Raw genomic sequence first — 12588 nt, forward strand, 5'->3', positions numbered from 1 at the left:
ACTATACTATTGGCCCTAAAAACATCATACTATACTATGTGGCCCTAAAAACATCATACTATACTATGTGGCCCTATAAACGTCATACTATAGTATGTGGTCTAAAAAATGTCATACTATACTATGTGGTCTAAAAACATCATACTATACTATTTGGCCCTAAAAACATCATACTATACTATTTGGCCCTAAAAACATCATACTATAGTATGTGGTCTAAAAAATGTCATACTATACTATGTGGCCCTAAAAACATCATACTATACTATGTGGTCTAAAAAACATCATACTATACTATGTGGTCTAAAAAATGTCATACTATACTATGTGGCCCTAAAACATCATACTATACTATTTGGCCCTAAAAACATCATACTATACTATTTGGCCCTAAAAACATCATACTATACTATTTGGCCCTAAAAACATCATACTATACTATTTGGCCCTAAAAACATCATACTATACTATTTGGCCCTAAAAACATCATACTATAGTATGTGGTCTAAAAAATGTCATACTATACTATGTGGTCTAAAAAACATCATACTATACTATTTGGCCCTAAAAACATCATACTATACTATTTGGCCCTAAAAACATCATACTATAGTATGTGGTCTAAAAAATGTCATACTATACTATGTGGCCCTATAAACGTCATACTATAGTATGTGGTCTAAAAAACATCATACTATACTATGTGGCCCTAAAAACGTCATACTATAGTATGTGGTCTAAAAAATGTCATACTATACTATGTGGCCCTAAAAACATCATACTATACTATTTGGCCCTAAAAACATCATACTATACTATTTGGCCCTAAAAACATCATACTATAGTATGTGGTCTAAAAAATGTCATACTATACTATGTGGCCCTAAAACATCATACTATACTATGTGGTCTAAAAACATCATACTATACTATGTGGTCTAAAAACGTCATACTATACTATTTGGCCCTAAAAACATCATACTATACTATTTGGCCCTAAAAACATCATACTATACTATTTGGCCCTAAAAACATCATACTATACTATTTGGCCCTAAAAACATCATACTATACTATTTGGCCCTAAAAACATCATACTATAGTATGTGGTCTAAAAAATGTCATACTATACTATGTGGTCTAAAAAACATCATACTATACTATTTGGCCCTAAAAACATCATACTATACTATTTGGCCCTAAAAACATCATACTATAGTATGTGGTCTAAAAAATGTCATACTATACTATGTGGCCCTATAAACGTCATACTATAGTATGTGGTCTAAAAAATGTCATACTATACTATGTGGTCTAAAAAACATCATACTATACTATTTGGCCCTAAAAACATCATACTATACTATGTGGCCCTAAAAACATCATACTATACTATTTGGCCCTAAAAACATCATACTATACTATTTGGCCCTAAAAACATCATACTATACTATTTGGCCCTAAAAACATCATACTATACTATTTGGCCCTAAAAACATCATACTATACTATTTGGCCCTAAAAACATCATACTATAGTATGTGGTCTAAAAAATGTCATACTATACTATGTGGCCCTATAAACGTCATACTATAGTATGTGGTCTAAAAAATGTCATACTATACTATGTGGTCTAAAAAACATCATACTATACTATTTGGCCCTAAAAACATCATACTATACTATGTGGCCCTAAAAACATCATACTATACTATTTGGCCCTAAAAACATCATACTATACTATTTGGCCCTAAAAACATCATACTATACTATGTGGCCCTAAAAACATCATACTATACTATGTGGTCTAAAAAATGTCATACTATACTATGTGGCCCTAAAAACATCATACTATACTATTTGGCCCTAAAAACATCATACTATACTATTTGGCCCTAAAAACATCATACTATACTATGTGGCCCTAAAAACATCATACTATACTATGTGGCCCTAAAAACGTCATACTATACTATGTGGCCCTAAAAACATCATACTATACTATGTGGTCTAAAAAATGTCATACTATACTATGTGGCCCTAAAAACATCATACTATACTATTTGGCCCTAAAAACATCATACTATACTATTTGGCCCTAAAAACATCATACTATACTATGTGGCCCTAAAAACATCATACTATACTATGTGGCCCTAAAAACGTCATACTATAGTATGTGGTCTAAAAAATGTCATACTATACTATGTGGCCCTAAAAACATCATACTATACTATTTGGCCCTAAAAACATCATACTATACTATTTGGCCCTAAAAACATCATACTATAGTATGTGGTCTAAAAAATGTCATACTATACTATGTGGCCCTAAAAACATCATACTATACTATGTGGTCTAAAAACATCATACTATACTATGTGGTCTAAAAACGTCATACTATACTATTTGGCCCTAAAAACATCATACTATACTATTTGGCCCTAAAAACATCATACTATACTATTTGGCCCTAAAAACATCATACTATACTATTTGGCCCTAAAAACATCATACTATACTATTTGGCCCTAAAAACATCATACTATACTATTTGGCCCTAAAAACATCATACTATACTATTTGGCCCTAAAAACATCATACTATACTATGTGGCCCTAAAAACATCATACTATACTATGTGGTCTAAAAAATGTCATACTATACTATGTGGCCCTAAAAACATCATACTATACTATTTGGCCCTAAAAACATCATACTATACTATGTGGTCTAAAAAATGTCATACTATACTATTTGGCCCTAAAAACATCATACTATACTATTTGGCCCTAAAAACATCATACTATACTATTTGGCCCTAAAAACATCATACTATACTATTTGGCCCTAAAAACATCATACTATACTATTTGGCCCTAAAAACATCATACTATAGTATGTGGTCTAAAAAATGTCATACTATACTATGTGGTCTAAAAACATCATACTATACTATTTGGCCCTAAAAACATCATACTATACTATTTGGCCCTAAAAACATCATACTATACTATTTGGCCCTAAAAACATCATACTATAGTATGTGGTCTAAAAAATGTCATACTATACTATGTGGCCCTAAAAACATCATACTATACTATGTGGTCTAAAAACATCATACTATACTATGTGGTCTAAAAACGTCATACTATACTATTTGGCCCTAAAAACATCATACTATACTATTTGGCCCTAAAAACATCATACTATACTATTTGGCCCTAAAAACATCATACTATACTATTTGGCCCTAAAAACATCATACTATACTATTTGGCCCTAAAAACATCATACTATAGTATGTGGTCTAAAAAATGTCATACTATACTATGTGGCCCTATAAACGTCATACTATAGTATGTGGTCTAAAAAATGTCATACTATACTATGTGGTCTAAAAAACATACTATACTATTTGGCCCTAAAAACATCATACTATAGTATGTGGTCTAAAAAATGTCATACTATACTATGTGGCCCTAAAAACATCATACTATACTATGTGGTCTAAAAACATCATACTATACTATGTGGTCTAAAAACGTCATACTATACTATTTGGCCCTAAAAAACGTCATACTATACTATGTGGCCCTAAAAACATCATACTATACTATGTGGTCTAAAAAATGTCATACTATACTATGTGGCCCTAAAAACATCATACTATACTATGTGGTCTAAAAAATGTCATACTATACTATGTGGCCCTAAAAACATCATACTATACTATGTGGCCCTAAAAACATCATACTATACTATGTGGTCTAAAAAATGTCATACTATACTATGTGGCCCTAAAAACATCATACTATACTATTTGGCCCTAAAAACATCATACTATACTATGTGGCCCTAAAAACATCATACTATACTATGTGGCCCTAAAAACATCATACTATACTATTTGGCCCTAAAAACATCATACTATACTATTTGGCCCTAAAAACATCATACTATAGTATGTGGTCTAAAAAATGTCATACTATACTATGTGGCCCTAAAAACATCATACTATACTATGTGGTCTAAAAACATCATACTATACTATGTGGTCTAAAAACGTCATACTATACTATTTGGCCCTAAAAACATCATACTATACTATTTGGCCCTAAAAACATCATACTATACTATTTGGCCCTAAAAACATCATACTATACTATGTGGCCCTAAAAACATCATACTATACTATGTGGCCCTAAAAACGTCATACTATACTATGTGGCCCTAAAAACATCATACTATACTATGTGGTCTAAAAAATGTCATACTATACTATGTGGCCCTAAAAACATCATACTATACTATTTGGCCCTAAAAACATCATACTATACTATTTGGCCCTAAAAACATCATACTATAGTATGTGGTCTAAAAAATGTCATACTATACTATGTGGCCCTAAAAACATCATACTATACTATGTGGTCTAAAAACATCATACTATACTATGTGGTCTAAAAACGTCATACTATACTATTTGGCCCTAAAAAACGTCATACTATACTATGTGGCCCTAAAAACATCATACTATACTATGTGGTCTAAAAAATGTCATACTATACTATGTGGCCCTAAAAACATCATACTATACTATGTGGCCCTAAAAACATCATACTATACTATGTGGCCCTAAAAACATCATACTATACTATGTGGTCTAAAAAATGTCATACTATACTATGTGGCCCTAAAAACGTCATACTATACTATGTGGTCTAAAAACATCATACTATACTATGTGGTCTAAAAACGTCATACTATACTATTTGGCCCTAAAAAACGTCATACTATACTATGTGGCCCTAAAAACATCATACTATACTATGTGGTCTAAAAAATGTCATACTATACTATGTGGCCCTAAAAACATCATACTATACTATGTGGTCTAAAAAATGTCATACTATACTATGTGGCCCTAAAAACATCATACTATACTATGTGGCCCTAAAAACATCATACTATACTATGTGGTCTAAAAAATGTCATACTATACTATGTGGCCCTAAAAACATCATACTATACTATTTGGCCCTAAAAACATCATACTATACTATGTGGCCCTAAAAACATCATACTATACTATGTGGCCCTAAAAACATCATACTATACTATTTGGCCCTAAAAACATCATACTATACTATTTGGCCCTAAAAACATCATACTATAGTATGTGGTCTAAAAAATGTCATACTATACTATGTGGCCCTAAAAACATCATACTATACTATGTGGTCTAAAAACATCATACTATACTATGTGGTCTAAAAACGTCATACTATACTATTTGGCCCTAAAAACATCATACTATACTATTTGGCCCTAAAAACATCATACTATACTATTTGGCCCTAAAAACATCATACTATACTATGTGGCCCTAAAAACATCATACTATACTATGTGGCCCTAAAAACGTCATACTATACTATGTGGCCCTAAAAACATCATACTATACTATGTGGTCTAAAAAATGTCATACTATACTATGTGGCCCTAAAAACATCATACTATACTATTTGGCCCTAAAAACATCATACTATACTATTTGGCCCTAAAAACATCATACTATAGTATGTGGTCTAAAAAATGTCATACTATACTATGTGGCCCTAAAAACATCATACTATACTATGTGGTCTAAAAACATCATACTATACTATGTGGTCTAAAAACGTCATACTATACTATTTGGCCCTAAAAAACGTCATACTATACTATGTGGCCCTAAAAACATCATACTATACTATGTGGTCTAAAAAATGTCATACTATACTATGTGGCCCTAAAAACATCATACTATACTATGTGGTCTAAAAAATGTCATACTATACTATGTGGCCCTAAAAACATCATACTATACTATGTGGCCCTAAAAACATCATACTATACTATGTGGTCTAAAAAATGTCATACTATACTATGTGGCCCTAAAAACATCATACTATACTATTTGGCCCTAAAAACATCATACTATACTATTTGGCCCTAAAAACATCATACTATACTATTTGGCCCTAAAAACATCATACTATACTATTTGGCCCTAAAAACATCATACTATACTATGTGGCCCTAAAAACATCATACTATACTATGTGGTCTAAAAAATGTCATACTATACTATGTGGCCCTAAAAACATCATACTATACTATTTGGCCCTAAAAACATCATACTATACTATTTGGCCCTAAAAACATCATACTATACTATGTGGCCCTAAAAACATCATACTATACTATGTGGCCCTAAAAACGTCATACTATACTATGTGGCCCTAAAAACATCATACTATACTATGTGGTCTAAAAAATGTCATACTATACTATGTGGCCCTAAAAACATCATACTATACTATTTGGCCCTAAAAACATCATACTATACTATTTGGCCCTAAAAACATCATACTATACTATGTGGCCCTAAAAACATCATACTATACTATGTGGCCCTAAAAACGTCATACTATAGTATGTGGTCTAAAAAATGTCATACTATACTATGTGGCCCTAAAAACATCATACTATACTATTTGGCCCTAAAAACATCATACTATACTATTTGGCCCTAAAAACATCATACTATAGTATGTGGTCTAAAAAATGTCATACTATACTATGTGGCCCTAAAAACATCATACTATACTATGTGGTCTAAAAACATCATACTATACTATGTGGTCTAAAAACGTCATACTATACTATTTGGCCCTAAAAACATCATACTATACTATTTGGCCCTAAAAACATCATACTATACTATTTGGCCCTAAAAACATCATACTATACTATGTGGCCCTAAAAACATCATACTATACTATGTGGCCCTAAAAACATCATACTATACTATTTGGCCCTAAAAACATCATACTATACTATTTGACCCTAAAAACATCATACTATAGTATGTGGTCTAAAAAATGTCATACTATACTATGTGGCCCTAAAAACATCATACTATACTATGTGGTCTAAAAACATCATACTATACTATGTGGTCTAAAAACGTCATACTATACTATTTGGCCCTAAAAAACGTCATACTATACTATGTGGCCCTAAAAACATCATACTATACTATGTGGTCTAAAAAATGTCATACTATACTATGTGGCCCTAAAAACATCATACTATACTATGTGGCCCTAAAAACATCATACTATACTATGTGGTCTAAAAAATGTCATACTATACTATGTGGCCCTAAAAACATCATACTATACTATTTGGCCCTAAAAACATCATATTATACTATTTGGCCCTAAAAACATCATACTATACTATTTGGCCCTAAAAACATCATACTATAGTATGTGGTCTAAAAAATGTCATACTATACTATGTGGTCTAAAAAATGTCATACTATACTATGTGGCCCTAAAAACATCATACTATACTATTTGGCCCTAAAAACATCATACTATACTATGTGGTCCTAAAAACATCATACTATACTATTTGGCCCTAAAAACATCTTACTATACTATGTGGCCCTAAAAACATCATACTATACTATGTGGCCCTAAAAACATCATACTATACTATGTGGCCCTATTTGGCCCTAAAAACATCTTACTATACTATGTGGCCCTAAAAACATCATACTATACTATGTGGCCCTAAAAACATCATACTATACTATGTGGCCCTAAAAACATCATACTATACTATTTGGCCCTAAAAACATCATACTATAGTATGTGGTCTAAAAAATGTCATACTATACTATGTGGCCCTAAAAACATCATACTATACTATGTGGCCCTAAAAACATCATACTATACTATGTGGTCTAAAAAATGTCATACTATACTATGTGGTCTAAAAAATGTCATACTATACTATGTGGCCCTAAAAACATCATACTATACTATTTGGCCCTAAAAACATCATACTATACTATTTGGCCCTAAAAACATCATACTATAGTATGTGGCCCTAAAAAGGTCATACTTATACTATGTGGACCTAAAAACGTGATACTTATACTATGTGATCTTAAAAACAATATACTATATATACAATGTGACCTTAAATTATGTTTTGCCATCATAGTATAGTATGACATTTTTCAATATGTAACATAGCTTAGAAAAACATTCTAAACTAACATACCGTGTTTTACACACTGTACAGTATGATGTTTTTTATGATCGTTCGTTCGTCGTCTTCCGCTTATCCAGGACCGGGTCGCGGGGGCAGCAGACTCAGCAGAGACGCCCAGACGTCCCTCTCTCCAGACACCTCCTCCGGCTCCTCCAGGGGGAGCCCAAGGCGTTCCCAGGCCAGCCGAGAGACATAGTCCCTCCAGCGTGTCCTGGGCCGTCCCTTGGGCCTCCTCCCGGTGGGACGTGCCTGGAACACCTCCCGAGGAAGGCGTCCAGGAGGCATCCGGTATAGATGCCCGAGCCACCTCAACTGGCTCCTCTCGATGTGGAGGAGCAGCGGCTCTACTCCGAGCCCCTCCCGGATGGCCGAGCTCCTCACCCTATCTCTAAGGGAGTGCCCGCCCACCCTACGGAGGAAGCTCATTTCAGCCGCTTGTATCCGTGATCTCGCTCTTTCGGTCATGACCCAAAGTTCATGGCCATAGGTGAGGGTAGGAACGTAGACCGACCAGTAAATTGAGAGCTTTGCTTTTCGGCTCAGCTCTCTCTTCACCACAATGGACCGGCACAGCGCCCCCATTACTGTGGCAGCCGCACCGATCCGTCTGTCGATCTCCCGCTCCATTCTTCCCTCACTCGTGAACAAGACCCCGAGATACTTAAACTCCTCCACTTGAGGCAGGAACTCCCCTCCAACCTGAAGAGGACAAGCCAACCTTTTCCGGTCGAGTACCATGGCCTCGGACTTGGAGGAGCTGATCCTCATCCCAGCCGCTTCACACTCGGCTGCGAACCGCCACAGCGCATGCTGTAGGTCTTGGCTAGAGGGGGCCAGCAGGACCACGTCATCTGCAAAAAGAAGAGACAAAATCCACTGGTCCCCAAACCAGACCCCCTCCGGCCCTTGGCCGCGTCTAGAAATCCTGTCCATAAAAGTTATGAACAGGACCGGCGACAAAGGGCAGCCCTGCCGGAGTCCAACATGCACTGGGAACAGGTCCGACTTAGTGCCGGCAATGCGGACCAAACTCATACTCCGCTCGTACAGGGACCGGATGGCCCCTAATAAAGGGCCCCCGATTCCATACTCCTGGAGCACCCCCCACAGGGCATCACGAGGGACACAGTCGAATGCCTTCTCCAGGTCCACAAAACACATGTGAACCGGTTGGGCAAACTCCCATGAGCCCTCGAGCACCCTGTAGAGGGTATAGAGCTGGTCCAGTGTTCCACGGCTGGGACGAAAACCACACTGTTCCTCCTGAAGCCGAGGTTCGACTATTGGTCGGACTCTCCTCTCCAATACCCTGGCGTAGGCCTTACCAGGGAGGCTGAGGAGTGTGATCCCCCTGTAGTTGGAACACACCCTCCGGTCCCCCTTCTTATAAAGGGGGACCACCACCCCAGTCTGCCAGTCCAGAGGCACTGTCCCTGACCGCCACGCAATGTTGAAGAGGCGTGTCAACCATGACAGCCCTACAACATCCAGAGACTTGAGGTACTCAGGGCGGATCTCATCCACCCCCGAAGCCTTGCCACCGCGGAGCTTTTTAACCACCTCGGTGACTTCAGCCTGGGTGATGAAAGAGTCCAACCCCGAGTCCCCAGCCTCTGTTTCCACCACGGAATGCGTGATGGCAGGATTGAGGAGATCCTCGAAGTACTCCTTCCACCGCCCGATAATGTCCTCAGTCGAGGTCAGCAGTCTCCCGCCCCCACTATAAACAGTGTTGGTAAAGCACTGCTTCCCCCTCCTGAGGCGCCGGACGGTTTGCCAGAATCGCTTTGAGGCCAACCGGTAGTCCTTCTCCATGGCCTCACCGAACTCTTCCCAGGCCCGAGTTTTTGCCTCTGCCACAGCCCGGGCCGCAGCACGCTTGGCCTCACGGTACCCGTCAGCCGCCTCAGGAGTCCCACAAGCCAACCACAGCCGATAGGACTCCTTCTTCAACTTAACAGCATCCCTTACTGCCGGTGTCCACCACCGGGTTCTGGGATTGCCGCCACGACAGGCACCGCAGACCTTACGGCCGCAGCTATGGGCGGCAGCAGCGACAATAGATGCGGAGAACATGGTCCACTCGGACTCTATGTCTCCAACATCCCCCGGGATCTGGTCGAAGCTCTCCCGGAGGTGGGAGTTGAATACATCCCTTGCCGAGAGCTCCGCCAGGTGTTCCCAGCAGACCCTCACTATGCGCTTGGGCCTGCCAAGTCTGTCTGGCTTTCTCCTCCTCCAGCGGATCCAACTCACCACCAGGTGATGATCAGTGGACAGCTCAGTCCCTCTCTTCACCCGAGTGTCCAAAACATGCGGCCGAAGGTCTGATGATACGACAACAAAGTCGATCATCGACCTCCTGCCTAGGGTGTCCTGGTGCCAAGTGCACTGATGGACACCCTTATGTTTGAACATGGTGTTTGTTATGGACAATCCGTGACTAGCACAGAAGTCCAATAACAAAACACCACTCGGATTCAGATCGGGGAGGTCATTCCTCCCGATCACGCCTCTCCAGGTGTCACTGTCGTTCCCCACGTGGGCGTTGAAGTCCCCCAGCAGAATAATGGAGTCCCCGGGAGGGGCACTATCCAGCACCCCCGACATGGACGCCAGGAAGGCAGGGTACTCTGCACTACCACTCGGCCCGTAGGCTGAAATGATAGTCAGAGACCTCTCCCCAACCCGAAGGCGCAGGGATACAACCCTCTCATCCACTGGGGTAAACCCCAACACGAGACGGCTGAGCTGGGGGGCAACAAGCAAACCCACACCAGCCCGCCGCCTCTCCCCGTGGGCCACTCCAGAGTAGAAGAGAGTCCAACCCCTCTCAAGGAGATGGGTTCCAGAGCCCACGCTGTGCGTGGAGGCGAGCCCGACTATTTCTAGTCGATATCTCTCGACCTCCCGTACAAGCTCAGGCTCCTTCCCCCGCCTAAGCATCCGGGGATCGGGCCGCTGAGGTCTCCACCTTCGTCCGCCACCCAATCCTCTTTGCACCGGTCCCTCACGGTTCCCCCTGCAGGTGGTGGGCCCACTGGGGTTTTTTATTATGTTCTATTATAATGCATTTTACACACATAGTATAGTATGGAATGTTTTACAATGAAACAAAGTACAGTATGATGTATTTCACCATGAAATGTAGTGAAGTACGACATATTTTACACACATAGCATGACATGCTTCAATGGGGGGAACAAGCTGCTTGGGTTTTAACTCTTAACTCAGCTAAATGTAAAAAAAAAATCGGATCCTTTTTTTTAGTGAAATGCATGTGGAAATAAACACACCTTGGATCGTAAACTCCAGGTGTTCGACACGTCTGCCCAGAGCATGACTGCAGCATCATCAGCCGATGGTTCATCTTCTCCAGCACTTCCTGCTCTATGGTCTTTGCGATGTTGTTCAGCTGGTAAGGATCTGCCGTCACGTTGTACACCTCCACGAACACCTACAGGACAGACAATCATGCCTTGTTTTTAGATCTTGTTTTAGATCCAGAAAAACAGTGGGGGGATAATCACACGTCCGTGATCAACTCAAAAGAATGAACGGTAAACTTCTCATGCGTCCAAAAGGGGTAAATATAAGGAACCGTTTAGTTGACTGAATCACAAGGAGGAAAGCTCATCGCCTTGGAAATAAAACCTCTGCACCAGGTGTTGGCGTGGTCTTCGATCGGTATATGAATCTTCTGATCTTGTATCAGTCAGAATTCCAGCTTTTGTGCTCTTCCGGGAATGGCCGTGTGGAGAAAAAGTTTGCCTGCGAGCTTTTGTCTCTCCAATTATGGTCCTCCGTTGCGTCGTCCTATGAGATATACTGGAAATGGCAACGAAAGTTTATTTTCCGCAGGTTTTACAATCCTGGGCGAAGTCCAATCTGCGATATCTGTTGAGCTGCGCATGTCCAAACAAATGGCCAAAACTGCTTCCAGGATATCGCAGTTGTGTTACTGCGTGCAATAGTGGTATCTGTCATTTCAAGGCCCGTCTTAGGGAATGCCAATTAATGTAAGGACTATGATAACTGAGTAATTAATATTTATCAAAAATTATAATAAAAAATCATAATTCAGGAAAATAATTACTTAACCAAAAATTATTACTTACAAATAGAAATCGGAGCTGTCCTCTGGTGTTGTGATTATGAACTCAAAGCTCTTAATAATTACCAATAGTTATTCATCACTAATAATTGATAAATTATAAACCAGAACCACAAAATGTCACTGTTTATTCAACCGCTTCACCGAAGGTGGGGGAACTTCGACCTTGTTTTGACAGATAAATCACTCTTGCACAAAATAAACACGAACGCTTCTCTGAATCACAAGGAGGAAAACTTATCTCCTTGGAAATAAAACCTCTGTTGGTTTTCACCTGCGCCAGGTGTCAGCGAGGTCTTTGATCGGTATATGAATCTTCTGACCTTGTATCAGATAGATTTACAGTTTTCCGGGAATGG

General features: G+C 39.1%; 1 protein-coding gene across 1 annotated transcript in view; it reads right to left on the minus strand.

Moving 5' to 3' along the window:
* Nucleotides 1-12588, minus strand: part of gnsa (glucosamine (N-acetyl)-6-sulfatase a) — a 46472-nt gene that overhangs the window by 16071 nt on the left and 17813 nt on the right. Inside the window, exon 13 of the mRNA XM_047389229.1 lies at nucleotides 11412-11572. Coding sequence (XP_047245185.1) covers nucleotides 11412-11572 — 161 coding nt within the window. The remainder of the gene's footprint in view (nucleotides 1-11411; nucleotides 11573-12588) is intronic.

Source organism: Girardinichthys multiradiatus, chromosome 17 (assembly GCF_021462225.1).
Source record: "Girardinichthys multiradiatus isolate DD_20200921_A chromosome 17, DD_fGirMul_XY1, whole genome shotgun sequence".
NCBI classification, from domain to species: Eukaryota; Metazoa; Chordata; class Actinopteri; order Cyprinodontiformes; family Goodeidae; genus Girardinichthys; species Girardinichthys multiradiatus.